The sequence below is a fragment of the Tetrahymena thermophila genome (assembly GCF_000189635.1).
Source record: "Tetrahymena thermophila SB210 genomic scaffold scf_8254659, whole genome shotgun sequence".
In the NCBI taxonomy this organism is placed as follows: Eukaryota; Ciliophora; class Oligohymenophorea; order Hymenostomatida; family Tetrahymenidae; genus Tetrahymena; species Tetrahymena thermophila.
In genome coordinates this window covers 1294080-1321158 of record NW_002476426.1, presented here as the reverse complement: position 1 = coordinate 1321158, position 27079 = coordinate 1294080, and the positions used below count along the sequence as shown (strand labels likewise).

General features: G+C 22.1%; 9 protein-coding genes across 9 annotated transcripts; 8 read left to right on the top strand and 1 right to left on the bottom strand. All coding sequences in view use genetic code 6, as the record gives it.

Annotated features, from left to right (window-relative positions):
- Positions 1-274: 274 nt before the first annotated feature.
- Positions 275-1629, top strand: TTHERM_00052130 (enoyl-CoA hydratase/delta3,5-delta2,4-dienoyl-CoA isomerase; the record flags this gene model as incomplete). The annotated part of the gene is made up of 7 exons (XM_001014909.2): positions 275-463; positions 527-569; positions 642-709; positions 772-873; positions 930-1068; positions 1135-1397; positions 1453-1629. The coding sequence occupies 7 exons, from the start codon at positions 275-277 to the stop codon at positions 1627-1629; spliced, it is 981 nt and encodes a 326-aa protein (XP_001014909.2).
- A 1003-nt stretch (positions 1630-2632) lies between these two features.
- TTHERM_00052120 (transmembrane protein, putative) lies at positions 2633-5065 on the top strand (the record flags this gene model as incomplete). The annotated part of the gene is made up of 1 exon (XM_001014908.1): positions 2633-5065. The coding sequence occupies one exon, from the start codon at positions 2633-2635 to the stop codon at positions 5063-5065; it is 2433 nt and encodes an 810-aa protein (XP_001014908.1).
- Positions 5066-5615: 550 nt separating this feature from the next.
- TTHERM_00052110 (transmembrane protein, putative) lies at positions 5616-8075 on the top strand (the record flags this gene model as incomplete). The annotated part of the gene is made up of 1 exon (XM_001014907.2): positions 5616-8075. One exon carries the CDS (start codon positions 5616-5618, stop codon positions 8073-8075), a length of 2460 nt encoding a protein of 819 aa, XP_001014907.2.
- An 893-nt stretch (positions 8076-8968) lies between these two features.
- Positions 8969-11398, top strand: TTHERM_00052100 (transmembrane protein, putative; the record flags this gene model as incomplete). The annotated part of the gene is made up of 1 exon (XM_001014906.1): positions 8969-11398. One exon carries the CDS (start codon positions 8969-8971, stop codon positions 11396-11398), a length of 2430 nt encoding a protein of 809 aa, XP_001014906.1.
- Positions 11399-12166: 768 nt separating this feature from the next.
- Positions 12167-14605, top strand: TTHERM_000052099 (transmembrane protein, putative; the record flags this gene model as incomplete). The annotated part of the gene is made up of 1 exon (XM_012797408.1): positions 12167-14605. One exon carries the CDS (start codon positions 12167-12169, stop codon positions 14603-14605), a length of 2439 nt encoding a protein of 812 aa, XP_012652862.1.
- Positions 14606-16436: 1831 nt separating this feature from the next.
- Positions 16437-18923, top strand: TTHERM_00052090 (transmembrane protein, putative; the record flags this gene model as incomplete). Its single annotated transcript, XM_001014905.2, has 1 exon — positions 16437-18923. The coding sequence occupies one exon, from the start codon at positions 16437-16439 to the stop codon at positions 18921-18923; it is 2487 nt and encodes an 828-aa protein (XP_001014905.2).
- Positions 18924-19987: 1064 nt separating this feature from the next.
- On the top strand, positions 19988-22411 carry TTHERM_000052089 (transmembrane protein, putative; the record flags this gene model as incomplete). Its single annotated transcript, XM_012797407.1, has 1 exon — positions 19988-22411. The coding sequence occupies one exon, from the start codon at positions 19988-19990 to the stop codon at positions 22409-22411; it is 2424 nt and encodes an 807-aa protein (XP_012652861.1).
- Positions 22412-22828: 417 nt separating this feature from the next.
- TTHERM_000052088 (transmembrane protein, putative) lies at positions 22829-24003 on the top strand (the record flags this gene model as incomplete). The annotated part of the gene is made up of 2 exons (XM_012797406.1): positions 22829-23862; positions 23979-24003. The coding sequence occupies 2 exons, from the start codon at positions 22829-22831 to the stop codon at positions 24001-24003; spliced, it is 1059 nt and encodes a 352-aa protein (XP_012652860.1).
- A 576-nt stretch (positions 24004-24579) lies between these two features.
- Positions 24580-27021, bottom strand: TTHERM_00052080 (DNA topoisomerase II; the record flags this gene model as incomplete). Its single annotated transcript, XM_001014904.2, has 1 exon — positions 24580-27021. One exon carries the CDS (start codon positions 27019-27021, stop codon positions 24580-24582), a length of 2442 nt encoding a protein of 813 aa, XP_001014904.2.
- Positions 27022-27079: the final 58 nt, after the last annotated feature.

Genomic DNA, 27079 nt, shown 5'->3' with positions numbered 1-27079 from the left:
AAATATATTGCAATAAATTCGCGCAAGATATTCTTAACTTTTATTACGTCCTTACAATTTAGAAAAAATTCAGCTTCAATACCTAATCTCAACTTTTGAAAATAGAATTTATGATTATCAATTCAAAACATAAATGAAATCATCATTAATTATTGTGTAATTATAAAGATGTAAAAAATTATTTCGTCATGAAAAAATAAAAAAGAATAATTTAATATTTAGCTTAAAGTAAAGCACTAGAAAAATTACTACAACTTTTTAGGTAAAGTCAATTATGACTACAGAAAATTCGGATAAATAAGATAAAGATACGCAAAATCAATTATTTTTAATTGATAAATTAGATACGTTTAACAATTAAAATTAAATTAAAAATTATTAAAAACTTTAACTCATAATATATAAAAAGAAAAGAAAGCAGATGCTAAACAGGGTCTTAAGAAAGTTCTTCTCATCTGGTGTGGTAATAATCAGATTAGATTTAGCCATTTTTAAATATTAAATTCATAAAAATTATAAATGATAGGAGAGATAATGCACAATTTCATATCTTGATGGTAAAAACTAAGGTAGAATATAATATTTCTAAATGAAAATATAAATTAATTTTAGAAAGCTTAATTAATTTTATTTTAAAACAGGAGTTGCATTAGTTGAACTCAATAACCCTTCCAAGAGAAATGCATTATCAAATAAGCTTGTTGCTGATGTATTTATTGATTTTCTTTTGATAAATGTATTTTTTAAAAAGTTTAAAATAATATCAAATAGTTAAAGGAAATTATCCATGAATTAAATTCAAACTCCAATATTAGAGTTGGTATTTTGAGAAGCAAAACACCTGGAATGTTCTGTGCAGGTGCAGACTTAAAAGTAAAATATTTTTTAAAGAGTAATAAAAATTCATATTAAGCTAACTTTGAAAAAAGGAAAGACTCGGTTTATCAAACTTCTAAACTGAACTTTTGGTTGAAAATTTAAGAAACACTTTTGATGCATTATACCGCGTTCCCGTTCCTATGATAGCTGCTATTGATGGTCCTGCTCTTGGAGGTGGTTTAGAAATGGGTAATAATTAATTTAATCTCTATAATTTCAAATAGAATTTTATTTTTATAAACTTTTATTTTATAGCTATATCATGTGATATTAGAATTGCAACAAAGAAGAGTTTACTTGGCTTACCTGAAACTGCCTTAGCTATAATTCCAGGAGCTGGTGGTACTTAAAAATTACCAAGATTAATTGGAGTAGCAAAAGCTAAAGAACTTATTTTTACTGCTGCTAAATTATCACCTTAAGAGGCTTTAGAATTAGGAATCTTGAATTATGTAGAAGAAGATTATGATTCTGCTTATAACAAAGCTTTAACAATTGCTGAGTTAATTCTTAAAAACGTAATTTACCTAGCAAATTAATATATAGTAAAGCATAAATAACATTTAACAATAGGGTCCTATTGGAGTACGTGCTGCAAAGGCTGCTATTAATTTAGGAAGTGAAGTTGATTTAAAAACAGGTTTAGAAATTGAAAAAATGCAGTACACAAAAGTAGCAAACAGTGAAGATAGAATTGAAGGTCTTAAGGCTTTCGCTGAAAAGAGATCTCCTGTTTACAAAGGAATTTGATATATTTTATGTGTAATTTGTTATACTTTTTTAAAAATTATCTGTTAAACATAGAAAAATTATATAATTTTGATAAAAATAAGCTTTAAAGTTACAATTTATAACAAATTTATCAAGTAAATTTAAGATGTAAGTTTAAAGTATATAACAAAAATCAAATAAATAAAAATATCACAAAAGGCTATGATTTTAAAAAATGAATTCAAATAACTTTACATCACAAATCTCTTTAATACAAAGTATTTTTATTTTTAAATAAATTTTTTAATTTACCATAAAATTAATTTAATTTTAATAATTATAAAACTTTAACATTTTTACTTATCTTTACATTTTTTTTAACATAAAAGTATTAATTAGGTATATATAAGATTTTGTTCTTGAAAATTAAAGAACTTAAGTTAAATTTACTAAATTAATTAAAGCTTAAAAAACAAATAATAATCATAAATTTGAATATTTGGTAGAAAGTTAAGCAAATTTGAATTCAAATTTGTATAAATTTACATTTTTTAAAACAAAAATGTGACTATAAAAAATCTTTTACACATATGTAAATATATGAAGAGTAACAAAATAAAATTAATTAAATAAACAATGAAAATATTAAATAATCACAATTTAATTAACATATTTATTTTCACTGACAATATTTAGATTAAATATCTAAATTTTAATATGATATTACTTAATCTGAAATCAAAATTAAAAGTAATGTAAAAGTATTATTACTCTAACCTTTAATAATATTCTACATGAAAAAAAAATAGTTTAAGTTAATTAATAGTCATGGTACTATTAAAAAGTATTTATTAAATTTTCGTATTTTTTAGATTTAGCTTGAGTTAATCATAACTTATTTAATAGTGATAATTAATAAATTAAAGATAATTATTTTTTTGAATTAAAATCAGATATATAAGATAAATAGTTATAATATTAAGTAAGTAAGCAAAGAAAGAAAAAAATATAAATAAATAAATATACAAATTAGATCTTAAAAATGGTGTTTGGAGAAAAACTAATAAAAGAATTCGATTTATTTTCTAGACCGTTTGCGTTTTTTGTTGGGACTTAAAAGAGCAGGACAACATGTATAGGTGGTTTTCTATCTCTGACAATAATTTCTGTTTCTTTAGTTTACTTTTACTACCTTATGAATCTTTACTTTTCTGATAAAGTTGAACCTAAAATAACTTAAAGCATGAAAATTGAAAGTGATTTAAGAACTATTTAAATCAACGATAGTTTTTTTATTATGGAGATGCTCATAAATGGTTAGCCCTTAAAGTAATACGAAAAATAGGTCAACAAAGTTTTCTTAAACTATAATGTATATTATGAATAATACTTTTAAAATGGTTCAAGCAATTACACTAATTTAAAATTTACAAAATGTACTGATCCGCAATTTTCAGGATATCAATGCTTAGACTAGTCTAATTTTCAATACAATATGGATATTTACAATAGCCCATTGCAAAATGTATCTTCAGATTACTCAATACAAATCACACCATGTGATAATACTACTATTTCAAACTGTGCAACATTGGATGAAATAAATAACTTGATTTTTCAACCTTCTAACTATTTTTAGATTTATACAAAAATACGTCAGTATGATTCTTCAGAAAGAAAGTACAAAGATTCCTACAAATCTGAATATTTTTATTTTGATCCAAATATGATTACTTACTCACGCTTTGATTTATTTGCAGCTACGACTAAAGTTACTGAAGGTCTTATTGTCTAGTCTACTTAAATTTAGAATAATATCTTTGATTACTAAAGGATAGATACATATTTTACATAATAAGGAATTTAATAAAGAATGAACATAAGTGGTTTAGCCTATATTGTTTTTGAACTAAACTAAGCTAGAAATTACATAAATATTTAGCATGCTATGATAACTGAAGTCCTTGCGTAATTTATGAGCATTTTTAACTCGCTCCTAACAATAGGAATTTTAGCCAGATTACTAGCTGAGTCCTACATAGTAGAAGATATGAATAATATTTTGCTCAAAGAATATTATAAAAAAACTGCTCTTAGATTAGTTTAGAGGAAAGAAATAAAATAAGCTCTTGTGAAATTTGGTAAAGCAGATGCTGCAAACAAAGCCTAGATATTTTCTAGTCTAAATATAATTGGAAAAATACCTTCCTTAAGGGAAACATCTGCTGAGAAATAAAAATCCAAAATTATTGTTGAGGTTTAAAAAAAAATAAATGAAACAAATTTTTCAGAAAAGCAAAGATAATATTTCAGTATCAGTTTCTTTGAGAGGGTAAGATTGTTTATTAAAAAGATAGTTGGGCATAATCACAAAGTAGATACAAAAAAAGATACAAACTCAGATCCTATTTTGTATAGCAATCTTTTAAAATAGTCAATGAAGAGGATAAATATCTTTGAAGTGTATAAGGATTTGATTAAAATGAAAATGGCAATTAAATTAATGCTGACAAAAGATTAATTTGCAGCGATACAATTTTGTGGTTCTGATATCTGCTAAGAATAAAATTGCTAACAAGAATAAAATTAATAAATTAATTAATTAAAAGCCACCAATTAAGATAAATAATAAATTGATCTAATTAATTAAATAAATCCTATTTGCTCAAATGAAAATAGACTTAGTAAAAATTTAATACCTTCTCAATAATCTTAATCTAACGTAAAAGTCCACAGTAATTTTTATAAAGAAAAACATCATTAAAACAATAATGATGAGCCAGAAAAATAGTTAAATGTATCTATTTAAATTATTAAGGAATCAAATAATGAATAAAGTAAGAAATCAAAATCTGAAAATCTAATAGTCATTGATTAATTTTAAGATCAAAAAGAATTAACATATTTTGGGGCTGCTTCTAGCAATCAAAGTTAAAAGGCTGATAAAGAAAATAATTTATTTACAAGCAGACATTTAATCAGCAAATTGAATTCAGAAAATACTATACAATTAAATTCCCCTACAAAATTTAATTTTTAGCTAAAAGAAAGAGATAATATTCAAAGCTTGCAAATAAAAGGTGATTAAAATGGTCTTTTTGCTATCTCAAGTCCATCACTCGATTGCTCAATCGAACAAAATTAAAATAATAAAGAACCAAATCAAAATAATATTTAAGTATAATTCTTATAATTAAAGTCGCATTTAGATGATATGGACATGATTGAAGAAAATGAATAAGAACAAGAAAAATATTTAAAATAATTTTTGGTAAAGATGAAAGAACAAAATAATGAAATCAGTTATATTGACAAATAAATTTATCAGAGTTTGATAATTAATGAATAACAAGTCAGAATGATAGAAAATTTATGCGATTTCTAGAATAATTCAGAAAGGAAAATATCATTAGAATAGCATGATTTACCAAAAATGTTAATAGAACTTTAAAAGAACTAATAAAATAATAACTGATTCTATTCTATCTATTTCATTTGAGTTATTTGTTATTTTTATTATTTATTTGTTATTCTATTAATCTATTCTGAAATTATATTATACACCTGATTAAATTTGAAATTTAAAAAAATTATTTAAATACAATAATAAATAGCTAAATATTTTAACAAATAATATACCTGCATATAAAAATTTACCTAAAAATTAAAAAATCTAACCAAAATAGGGTGTATTATATATATAATTCTATTTTGATAAAAATATATTTTTGGAAATAAAGTATTTTTCATTTTAAAATTAAATAATTATAGAAGATCAATCAATGTTTATCTAATCTAAAAATTAATTTCTAATAATAAGATTATTTGAGAAGTTCTAAAAAAGGATTATTGATTGATAAGAAATGCCATTTATTTACATTTAAAAATTTTTTTTTATATATTTAAATAATATTTAAAAACATAATAAATAAATAGATCAGAAAAATTTGTGTTCGAACTACAAAAATTGATACTAATAAAAAAATAACAAATAGAAGAATTTATAGATTAAAGTTAGAAGAAAAATGAAATCCTAAATTCAAAATACAATAAAATAATTTGATTTATTTTCAAAACCCTTTGCTTTCTTTGTAGGAAATAAAAAAACTAAGAGTACCTTAGTTGGTGGATTTCTCTCTTTATCTGTAATAACGGTGTCAATTGTTTATTTTTACTATCTAATGGATCTTTACTTCTCCAATTAGATTTAACCTAAAATAACATAATAAGTTCAAATATAAAGTAATTTAAGTTAAATTCATATTTAAGATAGTTTTTTCATCATGGAAATGTTAGTTAATGGGTAACCTCTAAAGCAATATGAGAAATCAGTGAATTAAGTATATTTAAATTATACTGTATCTTATGAAGTTTATTATCCTAATGGCACAAGTAATTCTACAAACATTTCACTTGTAGAATGTGTTGATCCAACTTTTAAAGGGTATTTATGTATTGATGAGTAAGCTTTTGAATAGAATATTGATATCTTTAACAACCCTATTTAGCAATTATCTTCAGATTTTGCTATTTAAATTAGTTTATGCGATCCTACAGTTACAACTAACTGCGCCCCTCCTGATGAAATAGCAAATTTCATTTTTCAGCCCTAAAATTATTTCTAGCTTTTCACAAAAATAAAATAATATAACCCTAATTAAAGATAATACGAAACAGCTTATAAATCTGAATATTTCTACTTTGATCCAAATATGATTACCTATACTAGATTAGATTTAATTTTAGCAACTACTAGTGTTAGCAATGGATATTTTATTTAAAAAACCAGTACAGACGTTAATATTTATGATTATTAAAGGATAGATACTTTTTTTTCAACTGTAAATGTTGAACAAAGAATGGGAATAAGTGGATTAGGCTATATAGTTTATGAGCTAAACCAAGTTCATAATTAAATATCAATTTAAAATGCTATGGTGACTGAAGTTTTAGCACAGTTTATGAGCATATTTAATGCCATGCTTTTTGTTGGTTTTCTAGCTAGATATCTTGCTGAATCATACATAATAGAAGACATGAATAACATCATGTTATAAGAGTATTACAAAAAAACTGCATTAAAACTAGTTTAAAAAAAGGAAATTAAAAACGCATTACAAAAATTTGGAAAGGCTGATGCAGCAGCTCAATCATAATTAGCTTCCAGTTATAATATATTAAATATATTTTCTAATTCTAAAGATTCGTCACCAGAAAAGCAAAAATCTAAAGTTTTATGTGAAGTTTAGAAAAAGATTTATGAAACTGATTTTTCTGAGCAGCAAAAACAATATTTTGAAATCAGTTTTTGCTAAAGGATAAAAAGTTTTTTTAATAAAATTTTAGGTTTTGATTAGAGTTCAAATATATAAAAAGATCCTAATTCCGATCCTACTCTGTATAGTAATTTATTGAAATAATCCATGAAAAGAATCAATATCTTTGAGGTTTACAAAGATTTGATTAAATTAAAGATGGCAATTAAATTGATACTAACCAAAGACTAATATGCTGCAATGTTATTTTGTGGATCAGATTTATGTATTTAGGAAACATAAAAAGAATCACAGACAAATGAAGGTAAATCTTAAAAGGTAGAAGATTAAATAAAATCTGGCAATAATAAAGATAACCTTCTAGCTTCAACAGAAAAAAATTAGCCCATTAATAATGAATACTTATCTAAGAATTAGAAATCAAATACTAAAATAGCAAGTATTTTTTTTTAAGAAAGATAGTCTCCAAATTGCTAAGATGAGGATAGAGGACAAATAAAAAATGAAGTTTCTCTTGAAAAAATTTGTTAAGTTAAAAGCAATTATGCAATAGAAAATGTTCCCCAAGATTAATTAGAATAAATTAAATCTGATAGAAGCATATTTTAAGATTTTCAATAAAATTAGGCTTTGTCTAAAGACGAGTAGTTAAATATTTTTGAAACTAATGATAACCTTATGAGATAAATTAAGAGCTAGATACTTCTTAACTAAACCTCACCAAATAATTAAATTCATCAGGTTTCGTTAAATAAAAAAGATGATATTTAGAATCTTAAAATTAATGGAGATCAAAATGTATTAAATTAATCAGATCTTTCTATTGAAATTTCAAACACAGCTTAAGATGCTAAAGATAATATATAGTAGAAAGATATTTAAAATTTACAAACTATATTTGGGCTAAGCTGTCATCTTGCTGAAATGGATTAAATTGAAGAAAATGAGGAAGAAAAAGAAAAATATTTAAAAGAATTCTTTGTAAAAATGAAGAATCCCTGTTAAAGTAAAGTAAACCACATTGATTAGTAAATATATTAGAGCTTAATTATAAACGAAAAATAAGTAAAAGAATTCAATAAATACGTTGATTAATAAATAGTTACGAATAGAAGAATTACTCTCGATTCAAAAAAAAATTAAATTTCTAAATTGATAATAGAGTTAAATAATAACAGTTAGTAAAATGTTAATTAAAAAATGTAGTGAAAATAATCTATCTAATAAAATTTAAATAGATATTTCAAATAAACTAATCATGCATTTTTTATGTTGAATATGTTATGCAAAATATTTCATTCAAAAATAGTAAGCCAATTAGCATAAACTGTAAAGGTTCATATACTAAGGCCCCCACTATTTTTGTTTAAAACCTCTAATAAGGGTCAAGAAAATAAACTATAAAATTACTATTTTCTTTTATACTTATCTTAAATAAAGAAAAATTACAATAAATAGAAAAGTGATTAATGTTTAATCAATTTAAATTAAGAATTATTGAAAAATATTATTTACATATTTAGTAATACAAAAGATATTGATTAAAAATAATATGCTGTCTTCTTTTTCTAGATTAATTGGGTTAATTTTTTATCATATCTGAAGTATAAATATATAATTTTGAAATAGTAATTTTATTTAAGTATCAATAAAAAAATTCAGTTAAAATAATATTTTTTGTTAAAAATAGATACATATTTAATTAATGAATAGTGTAATAAATTTGTTTATTAAAGAAATAAGTAAATATTTGTTTGTTTTTTTTGTTACAGAGGACTATTAGTAAAATGAAAAAGATTACTTTTACAGCTAATACTTTATCATTAAATAGAATTAATCATTATAGAAATGAAATAAAAAATAAGCTAGCTTTTTATTAATTCTAATGCAGTAAGATTAAATAAAAAATACAAACCTAATTTTATTACTCTTTACTTAAATCTAGTAAAGAAAATTGAACCAGCAATCAATTAATTGACCAATACTATATATATATCCATAGCTAGAAAAAAATCACTCCTTTATTATTAAAATGTAATTATATAAAAGAATATACTTTAATCTAACATTATACTTGAAAAATTAAAACAAAAATCTGAAGTATGAAAAAATTTGGAAGAAATTTCATTAAAGATTTCGATTTATTTGCAAAACCTTTCTCCTTTTTTGTAGGCAATAAAAAAAGTAAGAGTACTCTTATTGGAGGATTTCTTTCATTAATGATTATAGGAGTATCAATATATTACTTTTATTATCTGATGGACTTGTATTTTTCAAATAAAATTGAACCCAAGATTACAGAAAATTTTAAGATAGAAAGCAATTTAAGTAGCATTCATATTCAAGAAAGTTTTTTTATCATAGAGATGCTTATCAATGGTTAACCTCTTAAGTAATATGAATAATAGGTAAACAAAGTATATCTCAACTATTCTATCAATTATGAGTAGTATTACGCAAATGGTACAAGTTAAATCACTTCTTTACCTATATCTTAGTGCACTGATTCTAACTTCACAGGATATCTTTGTATCGATTAAAGTGCATTCTAACAAAGCTTAGACATTTACAACAACCCAGTCGCATAGGTTTCATCTGATTATGCTATAAATATAAATCCTTGTGATAATTCTACCATCCCAAATTGTGCTACTTATGATGAAATATATGAATTAATCTTTCAACCCTAGAATTATTTTTAGATTTTTACAAAAATAAAGCAATATAATACAAACACAAGATAGTTTGAAGATGGATATAAGTCTGAATATTTTTATTTCGATCCATATATGGTAACTTACACTAGAATGGATTTAGTAATAGCAACAACAACTCTAACTCAAGGTATAGTGTTTTAAACTACTACAAAAAATGATAACATTTATAACTATTAAAGGTTAGATACATATTTTACTAAATAAGGAATATAATAAAGGATGGCTATTAGTGGATTAGCCTATATTGTTTATGAATTAAACTAAGTTCATAATTACTTTTAGATTTAAGAACCTATGGTAACTGAATTATTAGCATAGTTTATGAGTATTTTTAATACACTCCTTATTATTGGATTCTTAGCTAGGTTACTTGCAGAGTCTCATATTGTTGAGGATATGAATAATATTTTACTCAAAGAATATTATAAAAGAACAGCTCTTAGGCTTGTTTAGAGACAATAGCTTAAAAAGGCATTTCAAGCTATTGAAAAAGCAGAGCCATCAGCTTAAGCATAAATAATACAAAGCTTTAATTCAATGAGCAAAGTTCAGGTATTGAAAGAGCCGTCACCAGAATAGTAAAAATCAAAATTATTTGTAGAAATTAACAAAGAAATATCAGATACTAATTTTTCTGAATAGTTATCAAAATACTTTAATTTAGGTATAAAAGATAGAATTAAGCATTTTATTTGTTCAATTTTCGCCAGAAATCATAAAGTAGATGAAAAAAAAGATCCTAATTCTGACTCGATATTGTATGCTAATTTGTTAAAATAGTCATTAAAAAGGATTAATATATTCGAAGTATACAAAGATTTGATAAAAATAAAAATGGCAATAAAGCTGATAATGACAAAAGAGTAGTATGCAGCTATGCAATTTTGTGGTTCTGATATGTGTTCAGAAGATTAGGAAATTAAGGTGGATTAAAATAAGGAATAAACTAAAATACAAGAAAATGAAAATATAGGCCAACGCAAAATTTCAATAAATAATATAAATTTATCATAGAAAAATTTTAATTGTGTTTTGTCTCCAGATATAAGATAAAGTAAGAAAATATTGAGTGCATTTTCTAAAGAAAAAAATAATGAAAATAGCTCATAAACAATATAAAAGAATAAAATGACTAAATTTTCTTTAAATAGCAATTAGAGTTTACATCAAAATTGCTAATCTTAAAACCAAGTAGGAAAGCAATTTTTTTCTAAATAAAATTAAAATAGATCTAAGAATTTTTCTGACTCAGAAATAATATTATTTTCCAGAAGAGATTAATAAACGATTGCAAGTAAGAATTAAGTGTTAGATAGTATTAATAATTTACCTTTTATTTTACCCACTTCACCAAAAAAGTAAACATCTAACTATTAAGAAAGAGATAACATTTAAAATTTAAAATGTTAAGGTGATTAAAATGTAATTAATAATGATAATTTATCTTCAAATACTAGCTTAGAAGAGTAACAAAAAACAAAAGAAATATTTTAGCAAAATGAAATATAAAATTTGAAATCTCATTTAGTTGAAATGGACAAAATAGAATCTGACTTGAAAGAATAAGAAAAATATTTAAATTAGTTTTTGATAAAAATGAAAAATTAGAATTAAAATACAATTAATCCTGTTGACTAGCACATATTTTAAAGCTTGCTTATAAATGATTAGCAACAAAATAAAATTTTTAACTTTAGCAATTTATAAAATGTTAATTTAGAGAAAAATTTATCAATAGATTTCCAGCCAAGGTTATCTAAATTATTAATAGATTTCTAAAAAAATTAAAATAAAACTCGCTCATAAATCATTTGAAGATTTTGCTTGAAGAATTTAATAATTTATCAATTGAATATATGTAGAGTAGTCTTTTGAATGTCAAAAATTTATGTTACATAAAGACTATCTTATAATATAACTTAAAATTAAAAGCAATAAATTAAGATATATAAAGTATTCAAAAATTTCAAAATCTAATGATACATAAATTGTTTTTTTCTTTTGGAAATTTATTTAAAAAAATTTTTAGAACAGGTTTTTGTTGAAAAATTGAGGCTGAGTTTGTGTACCTAATACATACTATATTTTTGGTATATTGTTTATATTTTTTTACTATATTAAAAACCATTTATTTTATTAAAAACATATTATAATTTTATACAAGTTTAGAAAAATAATTTTTAATTTATTTAATAAATTAAACATATTATCAAATTTTTAATTGCTCAATTTTACTGCAGTTTAAATTAGAATGAAAGGTTTAAAATTTCTAATTTATTTTATAACTGTATGTAATATAGTTTAAATTAAGAAAGATCAAATATGTGAATAGGAACTGTTCGTTTTTTTATGTATTAAATTTAAATTAATCCATAAAAGTGAGCTGTAATTGATTATTATAATTATTATTAAAAAAAAATAAAAGTTAATAAGAAAAAAGAACTTTTTTATAAAAAAATAAGAAATTAATAATTATTTTTTTAAGACGCTTTTATTTGATAAACAAAAAAAATTATTTTTCAAAAAGAAAGTCGATTTAAAAATAGTTAATAGCAAAAATAAAAAGATATTAGCTTAATTATCATGAGTTCCTTAATACATAATACTATAAAATAATTTGATTTATTTTCAAAGCCTTTCTCATTCTTTGTAGGAAATAAAAAAGCTAAAAGTACTTTCGTTGGAGGATTCCTTTCTTTATCTATAATAGCTGTTGCTGTTATTTATTTCTATTATCTGATGAATCTTTACTTTACTAACCAAGTTGAGCCAAAAATAACTTAAAGTTTTCAAATTCAAAGTAGTTTAAGCACAATCCATATTTAAGATAGCTTCTTCATTATAGAAATGCTTATCAATGGATAACCTTTGAAATAATATGAAAAATAAGTGAATTAAGTTTATTTAAACTATACTGTACTTTACGAAATTTATTATCCTAATGGAACATATATTACTAAAGTACTTTAGCTTTCAGAATGTACTGATTCATAGTTTATAGGGTATTAATGTATTGATTAAAGCGCTTTTGAATAGAGCATTGATATCTTTAACAACCCTATTGAGCAATTCTCTTCTGATATTTCAATTTAAATTAACTTTTGTGACCCTAAAATCACAAGTAATTGTGCTTCACCTAACGATATAAGCAATCTAATTTTTTAGCAATAAAATTATTTCTAAGTATTCACAAAAATAAAGTAATATAACTAGAAATTAAAAAACTACTAATCTTCTTACAAATCTGAGTATTTTTACTTTGATCCAAATTTGATAACTTATACCAGATTAGACTTAATATTAGCTACAACAACCATAACCGAAGGATTATTGCTTTAAAAATCATCTTCTGAAGTTAACATTTATGATTATTAAAGAATAGATACGTTTTTTTCATAAATAAATATATAACAAAGAATGGGAATTACTGGATTAGGCTATTTAGTTTACGAGCTAAATCAAATGCATAACTCTATAGAAATTTAAAATGCTATGATAACTGAAATCTTAGCTTAATTTATGAGTATATTGAATTCAATGCTTTTAGTAGGTCTTTTAGCAAAATATCTTGCTTAATCTTACATTGTAGAAGACATGAATAATATCTTACTTTAAGAATACTACAAAAAAACTGCTCTAAAATTAGTTTAAAAAAAGGAAATTAAAAATGCTTTTTAAAAATTTGGTAATGTTGATTCAGCAGCAAAAAACCAATTTGCCTCAAACAAAAATATATTTAATAGTTTACATAATACTAAGGATTAATAAGCAGAAAAGTAAAAGTCAAAAATTCTTTGTGAAATTTAGAAAAGAATTAATGAGACCAATTTTTCTAAGGAGTAAAAGTAGTATTTTGAAATAAGTTTAGGGGAGAGATTGAAGAATTTTTTTAAAAAAATATTGAGTTTTAATCAGAAGTTAGAAATTCATAAAGATCCTAATTCTGATCTTATATTATATGATAATCTACTAAAATAATCAATGAAAAGAATCAATATCTTTGAAGTTTACAAAGATTTGATTAAATTAAAGATGGCAATCAAACTTATTCTAACCAAAGATCAATACGCTGCTATACAGTTTTGTGGATCAGAATTATGTCCTGAATAAACTCAAATAAAATCTAATGATAATAAAGAAATACCTGTAGCTGTAATAGAAAATAAATCATAAAATAACACTGATATCAGTCCTGAGGTAAAATAATAAAAAGCAAAAATATCTAATCTTTTTTTCAAAGAAAATGTGTTACCAATTATCTAAGATGGAGATTTTAGTTAATTATAATAAAGCTGCATTACTTCAAAAAAATACTAAGGAATTTATAAAGATTTAATTATAGAAAATTTTCCTGAAACTTAGAAAGAATAAGTTAAATTAAGTAAAGTCAATAATGATTCGTATTAATTTAAAAGTAACATGATTTCAGAGATCCAGTAAAATTAAGATGTATATAAAAACGAATAGCAAAGTATCTATGAAACAAATGATAATTTAATAAGAAAAAAATTAGGCTAAACAATTCCAACCTCAAGCTTATCAAGTAACAAATATCATAATACAGTTATAGATAAAAAGGATAAAATTTAAGGTCTCAGGATAAATGGAGATTAGAATGAGTTAAATTAATCAGATCTTTCAATAGAGATACCCATTTAAGCTCAAGAAGGTAGAGATAATATACATTTAGAAAGTAAAAATTTATAAACATTCCTAGGGTTAGGTTGTCATCTTATTGAAATGGATAAAATCGAAGAAAATGAAGAGGACAGAGAAAATTATCTAAAATAATTCTTCGTAAAAATGAATAGTTCTAATCAAAGTGAAATCAATTATATAGATTAATAGATTTATTAGAGTCTAATTATTAACGAAAAATAAGTAAAAGCAATTAATGATTATTTTGATTAGCAAGTTGTAAAAAACAGGACAATTTCTTTACATAAAAAAACCTAAATAACTAATTTGAATGAAGAGCAGAGTAATAAAAATAAATAAAGCAATAATTTAAAAATTTAGTGAAATTATTGGATTGTTTTCATAGCAAATTTTTTTTAAGTGTTTTTCCCATTTTAAAAATGCATAAATTTGCAAATATTTATTTATCCTAAACAAAATAGTTATTTTAAAAAATATTTTCTATTTTTTTGATATTTATAAAATATGTCTATTTGATTTTTTTAAAATTATTTTTAACTTTTAAAGCTAATACATCAGTTTATATAACTATATTTTATGGATGAAAATTTACTTATATTTTTTAAATATAAAGTGTAAATAAAGAAAAAACAATTAACTAACTATTAAATTTTTCATCAAAATTGATGATTTATAATGCTCAATTAATGTACTTATTTAATATTTTTTTTAATTATTATTTAATTTTTAACAGTGAATAGCCTTTCAAATTATTTCTTTTTTCTTCTGTTCTTATCATTTTAAATGTATTTTTAAATTCATAAGTTTATTTAATCTGTAAAGAGATAATATATTTTTTTTTATAGTTTATATATTAATAATACCTTTGAGATTATTGAAAAAAATGTATTAATAGGACTAAATAAAAAATATTATAAATTTATAATTCTTATTTAAAAGAATAATCAGTAAATAAAATTTTTATAAATTATTAGAGTGATTTAAAAAAGATTAATTGAGTTATTTGACAAGTGTATTTTTTTTCTAATTATTATTTATAAAATAAGATTATTTTGAGGAATTTATGTAAAACTATAAATCAAAATTTTTATAGGCAATGAGTGGTTTTTTAAAAGTATACTTTTATTTTTTAGTACTTTTAATAGTAATATATTTCTCATTACTAAAAAAAACTGGATTCTTATTATTTTTAAGAATTTATACTTATCCTCATGAAATAAATAATTATCTAGCTAGTGATAGTTTTTAATTTAATTTTTATGAATTAAAATCATGCAGAAACTACAAATTAAATTGTGCACGTACCTCTTATATTAAGAGTAAACAAATTAAACCAGTGAACACTATTAATAGATCATCAAAATTTTTTGAAAGCAATCTACTAATCTTTTTTTGTGGTAAATTATAAAAATTTACATTGAAATTGAAATAATTTTAATTGTTTTCTAATATCATGCAGAACTCCAATCAAGTTTGCCATTGTTTTGATATTTTGGCTATGAGTTTTTTTTTGAAAATATAATAATTATCAAAATCTTTAATAATATATTTTTTATATCAAACATTAAGGAGCAATATAAAAATAATAAAAAATTTCATAGTATGAAAAAATTTGAAAGAAATTTCATTTAAGATTTTGATTTACTTGTAAATCGTTTATAAAAAGTATAATGAAAATGCTAACTCACTAGAATAGAAATAAATTTTGGGCATAATTTTGTGTATAAATATAATTAAATATGTAAAAAATTTATTTATATTTTAGTAAGTTCGCATTATCATTATCTATTATATAACATATTCTCAAATTTTTAAACACTCAATTAACTAATATTAAATTAGAACGAGAGATTTGAAATTTCTAATTTATTTTATAACTGTATGAAATATAGTTTAAATTCAGAAAGATCAAATATGTGAATAGGAACTGTTCGTTTTTTTATGTACTAAATATAATTAGTCCATATAAGTGAGATGTTATTGATTATTATTTTATTAATATTAAAAAAAATTTTTTTTGAAAAAAATTAAAGTTAATAAGAAATAAGAACTTTTATTTAAAAAAAATTTAGATATTCATCATTAATTTTTTTAGACATTTATATTTGATAATTTATAATATATTATTTTTTAAAAAAAAAACTGATTTATTAATAGTTAATAGCAAGAAAAAAGATATTAGCATTTAGTTTTCATGAGTTCCTTGATACATAAAACGATAAAATAATTTGATATATTTTCAAAACCTTTTACATTCTTTGTAGGAAATAAAAAATCTAAAAGTACTATTGTTGGAGGATTCCTTTCTTTATCTGTAATAGCTGTTGCTGTTATTTATTTCTATTATCTGATGAATCTTTACTTTACTAACCAAGTTGAGCCAAAAATAACTTAAAGTTTTCAAATTCAAAGCAGTTTAAGCACAATCCATATTTAAGATAGTTTCTTCATTATAGAAATGCTTATCAATGGATAACCTTTGAAATAATATGAAAAATAAGTGAATTAAGTTTATTTAAACTATACAGTACTTTACGAAATTTATTATCCTAATGGAACATATATTACTAAAGTACTTTAGCTTTCAGAATGTACTGATTCATAGTTTATAGGGTATTAATGTATTGATTAAAGCGCTTTTGAATAGAGCATTGATATCTTTAACAACCCTATTGAACAATTCTCTTCTGATATTTCAATTTAAATTAACTTTTGTGACCCTAAAATCACAAGTAATTGTGCTTCACCTAACGATATAAGCAATCTAATTTTTTAGCAATAAAATTATTTCTAAGTATTCACAAAAATAAAGTAATATAGCTAGAAATTAAAAAACTACTAATCTTCTTACAAAACTGAATATTTTTACTTTGATCCAAATTTGATAACTTATACCAGATTAGACTTAATATTAGCTACAACAACCATAACCGAAGGATTATTGCTTTAAAAATCATCTTCTGATGTTAACATTTATGATTATTAAAGGATAGATACATTTTTTTCATAGATAAATATATAACAAAGAATGGGAATTAGTGGATTAGGCTATTTAGTTTACGAGCTAAATCAAATGCATAACTCTATAGAAATTTAAAATGCTATGATAACTGAAATCTTAGCTTAATTTATGAGTATATTGAATACAATGCTTTTAGTAGGTTTTTTGGCAAGATATCTTGCTGAGTCATACATTGTAGAAGACATAAATAATATCTTGCTTTAAGAATATTATAAAAAAACTGCTCTAAAATTAGTTTAAAAAAAGGAAATTAGAAATGCCTTTGAAAAGTTTGGTAATGGCGATGCAGCAGCATAATCGTAATTTCCCTCAAGCTATAATATATTAAATAGGTTGTATTATACTAAAGATTTATCAGCAGAAAAGTAGTAGTCAAAAATTCTTTGTGAAATTTAGAAGAGAATTAATGAGACCAATTTTTCTGAGTAGTAAAAGTAGTATTTTGAAATGAGTTTTTGGGAAAGATTTAAGAATTTTTTTTAAAAAATATTGGGTTTTAATTAGAAGTTAGAAATTCATAAAGATCCTAATTCTGATCCTATTTTGTATGATAATCTACTAAAATAATCAATGAAAAGAATCAATATTTTTGAAGTTTACAAAGATTTGATTAAATTAAAGATGGCAATTAAACTTATTCTAACCAAAGATCAATACGCTGCTATACAATACTGTGGATCAGAATTATGCCCTGTATAGACTCAAATTTAATAGTAATTAAAAGAAATATAATCATAAAGATTGATAAATTAAATAAAATCTAATGATAATAAAGAAATGCCTGCAGCTTTAGCAGTAAATAAATTGCCTAATAGCAATGATATCAATCCTTAGGTTTAGTAATAAAAAGCAAAAATATCTAATATTTTTTTAAAACAAAACATATTACCAATTATCTAAGATAGAGATATTAGTTAATAATAGTAAAACTAAGTTACTTAAAAAGCATGCTAAGGAATTTATAAAAATTAAATAATAGAAATTTTTCCTCAAACGTTTTAAGAATAAATTAAATAAAGTCAAGTCAATGATGATTAATATTAATTCAAAAGTAGCATGATTTCAGAGATCCAGTAAAGTATAGATGTATATAAAGAGGAATAGTAAAATATCTTTGAAACAAATGATAATTTAATAAGAAAACAACGAGATTAAACAACTCCTACCTCAATATTATCAAGTAACCAACACCATAAAATTATTATTGATAAAAAGGATAAAATTTAATGTCTCAGGATAAATGGGGATTAGAATGAGTTAAATTAATCAGATCTTTCCATAGAGATACCTATTTAAGCTCAAGAAGATATAGATGATCTACATTTAGAAAATAAAAATTTATAAACATTCCTAGGGTTAGGTTGTCATCTTATTGAAATGGATAAAATTGAAGAAAATGAAGAGGAAAGGGAAAATTATCTAAAATAATTCTTTGTAAAAATGAATAGTTCTAATGATAATTAAAAAAATTATATAGATTAATAGATTTATTAGAGTCTAATTATTAATGAAAAGCAAGTAAAAGCAATTAATGATTATTTTGATTAGCAAGTTGTTATAAACAGGAGAATCTCTTTACATAGAAAAGCTTAAATAACTAATTTGATTGAAGAGCTAAGTAATAAGAATAAATAAAGTAATAATTTAAAAATGTAATGAAAATATTGGATTTCTTTCAAAGTGTATTTATTTTTTATGTCCTTTTTCATTTTAAAAATGAAAAAAATTTTTTTTTGGATATGTATAAATATGTTTATTTGATTTATTTAAAATGATCTTTAGCTTTACAGTTAATTACACTAGAAACTATATTTTATGGATGAAAATTTACTTAAAATTTTTATAAAAAAAAGTGTAAATAAAAAATAAACAATTAATATTAAATTTACACATAAAAATTATGATATTCCCAGTTTATGGACTTATTTAATATTTTTATTTTAAATTATTATTTAATTTAGGAGCTATCAGTAAATTACCTTTCAAATTATTCCTTTTTTCTCTTTGTTTTTTGATTATAAATGTACTTTACTATTCATATGAATGTTTACTCAACTAAGAGATGATATTTACAGGCTTTTTTTATAGTCTGAATATAAATAATACCTTTGGGATTATTGAAAAGAATAAATCAATAGAAAAATATACAAAATATGATAAATTTATGATTATTGTTTAAAGAATAATGAATAGATTCAATTTTTATAAATTACTAAAGTCATTTAAAAAAGCTACATAAAATTTATTGGTAAATGTTTTTTTACTAATTATTTTTTAAAAAATAAGGATATTTTGAGGAATTTGTTAAAAATTATATTTCGAAGTTTTTTAAGCAAATTAATTGTTATAACAAGTATGATTTTATTTATAGTACTATTAATAGTTGTAGAATTTTCATTACAAAAAAAAAAGCTGCATTTCTATTAATTTTAAGAATTAATAATTAGACTCATGAAATTAGTAAATTTGCTTGCTATAACTTTTTACTTGATTTTGATATTTAAAATCAAGCAAAAAATACAAATTAAATTTTGGAACTCTTATAGTAAAAGTTAAAAAAAATTGAACCAGTGAGCACTATTATTAGGTTGAGATCATCAAAATTATTCTCTTGTGTTAAAAATTGGTTATGAGTTTTTTTTGAAAATATAATAATTATCAAAATCTTTAATAATATATTTTTTTATAGCAAACTTTAAGAAACAAAAAAAAAAATTCAAAATATGAAAAAATTTGGAAGAAATTTCATTTAAAATTTTGATTTATTTGCAAAACCTTTTTCCTTTTTTGTTGGCGATAAAAAAAATAGGAGTACGCTTGTTGGGGGAATACTCTCTTTGGTAGTAATGGGAATATCAATTTACTACTTTTATTATCTTATGAATCTCTATTTTTCAAATAAAATATAACCCAAGATAACAGAAAATTTTAAGATTGAAAACAATTTTAATAATGTTCAAATTCGTGAAGGATTTATAATTATGGAGATGCTTGTTAATGGTCAACCTCTTAAGTAGTATGAATAATAGGTTAATAAAATATATCTTAACTATACTATCAATTATGAATAGTATTACACAAATGGAACTAGCTAATAAGTAAGTTTACCAATATCTTAATGTACAGATTTTGATTTTTCAGGTTATCTTTGTATTGATTAAAGCGCATTTTAAGAAAATTTAGATATTTATAGTAACCCTATTTCTCAGCTTTCATCTGATTATGCTGTATAAATTAATCTTTGTGATAATACTACTGTTTCAAATTGTGCTACTTAAGAAGAAATATATGAATTAATCTTTCAACCCCAGAATTATTTTTAGATTTTCACAAAAATAAAATAATATAATTCAAACACAAGATAGTTTGAAGATGGGTATAAGTCTGAATATTTTTACTTCGATCCATATTTGATTACTTATACCAGAATGGATTTAGTAGTAGCAACAACAACTCTAACTCAAGGTATGGTGTTTTAAGCTAATACTCAGAGTGATAATATTTATAACTATTAAAGAGTAGATACATATTTTACTAAATAAGGAATATAATAAAGGATGGGTATTGATGGATTAGCTTATATAGTTTATGAATTAAACTAAGTTCATAATTATTTTTAAATTTAAGAACCTATGTTAACTGAAGTTTTAGCATAGTTTATGAGTATTTTTAATACACTGCTTATTATTGGATTCTTAGCTAGGTTACTTGCAGAGTCTCATATTGTTGAGGATATGAATAATATTTTACTAAAAGAATATTATAAAAGAACAGCTCTAAGACTTGTTTAGAGACAATAGCTTAAATAAGTATTTCAAACTATTGAAAAAGCAGAGCCTTCAGCTTAAGCATAAATAATACAAAGTTTCAATTCACAGAGTAAAGTACATGTATTGAAAGAGCCATCACCTGAATAATAAAAATCAAAATTATTTGTAGAAATGAATAAAAAAATAGCAGAAACTAATTTTTCTGAATAGTTATCAAAGTATTTCAATTTAAGTATAAAAGATAGAATTAAGCATTTTATTTGTTCTATTTTTGCCAGAAATCATAAAGTAGATGAAAAAAAAGATCCTAATTCTGACCCAATTTTGTACTCAAATCTTTAAAAATAGTCATTAAAGAGGATTAACATATTCGAAGTATACAAAGACCTTATAAAAATAAAAATGGCAATTAAGCTAATTATGACAAAAGAATAATATGCTGCCATGCAATTTTGTGGTTCTGAAATGTGTTCAGAAGAATAGGAAACTAAAGTGGATTAAAATAAAGAATAATTAAAAATAATAGAAAAGTCAAATGCTACTTTAATCAAACCTTCACCTAATAATACTTTAAATATTTTATAAAAATCTTCTAGTGTTAATTAGTTTTAAGAAGCAAGATAAAGTAAGAGAATATTAAGCGCATTTTCTAAAGAAAAAAATTATGAAAATAACCCAGAAGCAATATAAAAGAATAAAACGAGCAGATTGAATGTTGAAAGCCATTTATATTTACCATAAAATTGTTAGTAGCATAAAACGGTAGTTAATCATAAATTTTCAAATAAAAACTAACAAATATCTAAACATTTATCTGATTCAGAAATTTTTTTGTGTTTCCCAAATGATTAATAAACTCGTTCAAGTAAGAATTCAATTATTACTACAATAAACACTTTACGTTCTATTTAGTAAAAATCCCCAAAAAAGTAAATATCAGCCACTGAAGAGAAAGTAAATATTTAAAATTTGAAGATTTTTGGAGATTAAAATGTTTTTGAAAATGGTAATTTATCTTCAGATAGTTTAGAAGAGTAACAATAAAATATGTTTTAACAAAATGATTTATAAAATTTGTAATCTCATTTAGTTGAAATGGACAAAATAGAATCAGATTTATAAGAACAAGAAAAATATTTAAATTAGTTTTTGATAAAAATTAAAAACCAAAAACCAAATGCCATGAATCCTATTGACAAACATATATTTTAGAGCTTGCTTGTAAATGATTAACAGCCAAATAAAATCAACAATTTTAGGGATTTATAAAACATTACTTTAGATAAAAAACTTTCAATAGATCTCTAGCCAAGGTTATCAAAATTATTAATAGATTTCCAAATAAAATAAAATAAAGATCACCCATAAATCATTTGAAGATAATTGTTAGCACTAATGACTAAAGTCTCAAAACTCTATGAACCATAATATATTTTTATAATAATTATTATTTCATCGTTTTATTATTACTTTTAATACTTTATTATTATTTAAAATTCAGCCTAATTTAAACTAAAATTTCTTGTTTGTAAAAAAAATATTTTATTAAAATTATAAAAACTAAAAAATTTTTTTAACTCCATATTTTTACAAAAAATATATCTTCACTATTTTAAATTCACAATTAATAATCAATTATTTTGATCAAATATTTCTTTTCAATTATTTTTATTAAAATTAATTATTAGAATCAAAATAAATTTTTTATCAAAATAGTAGAATCAAGTGGCTAAAATTTTAATTGCTTTTATATTTAAAAAAATTAGTAGAAATAATTAATAAAAATCAAATTAAATGGGGTTATTTGATAAAGGTCTACTAAAATGCTTTGATTTATTTTCTAGACCTTTTACTTTCTTTGTAGGAGATAAAAAGAATAAAAGTACAATTTTTGGAGGTTTACTATCTGTACTTATTATAGGAGCCTCTATTTATTACTTATACTACTTAATGCATTTATATTTTACTGGTAAAATATCACCAAAAATTACATCAAGCTTCTAAATAGAAAGTAACAACAGTACAATTAATGTTAACGAGAATTTCTTTTTTATGGAAATGATGATAAATGGAATACCTCTAAAATAGTATGAAAAGAAGGTTAGCAAAGTTTATCTCACTTACACAGTGAGCTATGAGCAGTATTATTAAAATGGTACCTATTCTGTAATAAATTTGATCTTGTCTGAATGCACTGATCAATAATTCTAAGGATATTAGTGTCTGGATTAAACAAATTTCTATTAGAATATAGATATTTACAGCAATCCAATATTGTAATTGTCTTCTGATTATGCAATACAAATAAGCCCATGCGATCCTACTATAATACCTAATTGTGCTTCTCCTACAGAAATTTATGATCTGATTTTTTAGTCTTAAAATTACTTTTAGCTGTATACTAAGATTTAGTAATATAACACGAATGAAGGTAGATATTAGATTGGATATAAATCTGAATATATTTACTTCGATCCTCAAATCATGAGTTATACACGAATTGATTTAATTGCTGCAACTACCTAATTGACCTAAGGACTAATATTTTAACAATCTTAAACAAATAATACTGTATATGATTATTAGAGAATAGATACATACTTTTCCTAAAATGGAATAGAACAAAGAATGGAGATAAGCGGTTATGCTTATTTAGTTTATGAGCTAAACTAAATCCATAACTATATTTAAATTGAAGAACCAATGATTACTGAGATTCTAGCTTAGTTTATTAGCATTTTTAATGCATTATTGTTTATAGGTTTCTTAGCAAAGCTTGTAGCAGAATCTCATATTATATATGATATGAATAACATTTTATTAACAGAGTATTATAAAAAAACTGCTTTTATGCTAATTTAAAGTTAAGAGGCTAAAGATTCTCTCAAGAAATAATCGAAGAAAAGGAACAAAATCAAAAATTTAAATAATAAAATTTAATAAGACAATTCAACTCATATTATAAATGACTCACAAGAAGCTTAAAAATGCAGATTTATTTTAGAATGTTAAAATAAAATAAATTAAACAAATTTTTCTGAGTAATTATCAAAGTATATTAAATTAGGATTACTTGATAAGATAATTAATTTTTTTTGTTAAATTTTTGGCAGAGCTCATAAAATATAGAGTAAAGATGATTCAAACTAAGATAAAACTTTTTTTAGAAATTTAATGAAACAATCTCTTAAGAGAATCAACATATTTGAAGTCTACAAAGACCTTATAAAAATCAAAATGGCAATCAAATTAATTTTGACAAAAGAACAATATGCTGCCATACAATTTTGTGGTACTGAAATCTTGTTTGAAGATCAATAAAAATAATAAAAATCTTAAAATGATTAAATTTATACTAGGCAAGATAAAAATACTATACAAAAAGAAAGCAAAAAACCTATCTTTTAAATTAAAAGAGTAGAAAAAGCATTTGTAAATAATCTTATGCCTGATAAAAATAGTGAACTTTTTAGTAGCTTAAAAAGGTATAAAAAATAGTTTAGTAGATTTAAAAATAATAAAAAATTAAACAATACTTCATCAACTCAATATAGAGATTAGTCTGAAAATTTAAGCAACAATTTCTTTCTTTAGTAAGAAAAATAATTTACTGAAGAAATTGAGAACAACAATATAAGAGGAAAAGTGAGGTCTGGAGCAATATTTTTTAGACTAGCTTTTTAAAACAAATTTATAACTTCAAAGTCTTTGAAATATTCTTTAGCTTCTTTATCTGTATTAGTACCTAAACCTTTATAATATTTTATATTGTATTTATTTTATATATTTTCAATTCCACCATTTTATTATACCCACTTAGTATACTAATCAAAATTATAGAATTATTATTCTTTTAATTTTTTTGATTCTGTTTTAGGTTTTAGTTTGATAACTTGTGTCTTTAAAGTTTTTACCCTGCCATCAATTAATAACTATGGCCAGTACTTCATTATTATATTTAAAAATAATCCTTTAATATGAAATCCATCATAATCTTAATCTGTAATAATTATAATATTTTTATATCTCATTATATCAAATTCTTTTAATTGTTGTAAATAACTTTTATTAATCTGATCCATAAATATTTTTGCATTTTCTTCAATGAATATTCTTCTGTTTAATTTAGATTCATCTATTTTAAATTATTTTAGTAATTATTTTTATTATTTTTTGATTTTGATTTCATCGTTATTTTTTTTAGTTTTAGTTTTAGATTTAGATTATTTTTTTTCAGTTTCATCCTAAGTTTCACTCTAAGGTAAAGTTTCACTTTAAGGTAAAGTTTCACTCTAAGGTAAAGTTTCACTTTACATTAAATTTTTCATAAATTCCACTTTCATTTCTTAAATTTTATTCTCTCTCCAATTTTTATACAATTAATTGTTAAAATCATTTTCAGAATCTAAACTTTCAGTAAAATATCTATTTAATGACCTCTATAATTATGATAAAATTTCATTCTCACCAATTTATCTATCAGTTTTACTATTGACATTCATCAATTTACCTTTAAGCGGAAATCTACCATAAATTTATTTTTGTTATTCTGTTAACCCAGATCTTATAAAACTCATAGCAGAATCACCTTCAGCACACAATAAACTACACTCTGTTCTTCTATCTCTTATTTTAATAGCATCTTATAATTTTTTGACTGAATTTATATTCATCTTTTTTATTTAATCTTTCTATTTTAAAACTTATTATTTTTTAGTTTATTATTAAATCTCAATTTTTAATTCTTATAACAATGAAGATTATTGAATTTATTATTAAATATATTTTTCTAATTCTACAGTATCAAACCAATCTTTTTTATTAGTCTTCAATTAATCTTTACTCTAAGAAGTATAACTAGGTTAGTGAACAAGTAAAGAAAAAATAATAAACACATTTTACCTATATTATTTTCCCAATTATTTCATAACTTCTAATTCATCTTAATCTTAAACATTTAAATTCTTAATCAATTAATCTTATTTTATGATCTAATTAATAAAATTCACATGAGTACCTCCATTTTATGGTAATCCATTAACAAATGAAATTATATCCTTTTATAATTACTAACCTGGAATTATAATATTATTTTTATCTTCTAGAATTATGAGTTAATAATATTAATCAACAAAATTAATAATATTTAAATTCTATTATTTATGTTCTTCGTTAATAAACATATATAAGTAATCTAATAAATTATTTACATTTATAATTTATCTGTCTAAAAATAATCTTGTATTATTATCTTGTTTACAATAAATTATAGTAGATGAATAAATTCCAATCATTTATGCATATAAAATTTATTTTAATAATGGTAATTAATCTTTTTCAAACTTGAAAAAATTATAATCTATTTTAAATTTTATTTACACATAATCATCCTCTTATTATTGTATTAATTATTATTTATTGTTTATTTTTACATGAGTTATTTAAGGTTCACTATGTTTGGTATTTCCTTCATAATGTAATTATTTGAAAATTAAATTATCATATTTAGTTTCTACTTCAAAATATTCAGATAATACATTTGTTAATTTTGCACCATAACCATTCTTTCCTCCAGTTAATTTTGGATCATTTAAATTTGTATTTTAATAATTTGATGAAGTTCTTTCATGTGAAAATATTAATTCTGGAATAAATATATTATCTTATTTTTCAATAGGAATACCTTTTCCAACAGTTTTCAAAACAATTTCACCTTCAATTTCATCAAAATCTAAATATATTTATATTCCTTTTTTTTATTTTCTCTATTGAAACATAACATCTCTTGCATTGGTTAAAATTTCTCCTATTACAGTTAGTAATCCTGGAATTATTTTAACTTTTTTATACTCTAATGTTATTTAATTCTCTTAATTTTTAGAGTAAATTGGAGTCATAATTTCTTCAGGTTGTATAGAACCTATGTACATATCAGCACATTATCTAACATGTAATTCAAATTTCATTTATTTGTATTGATTTTGCATTTTTTTTATTTATTTATTTCAATTTATCGATTTTAATTATCTAATGATATATAAATTT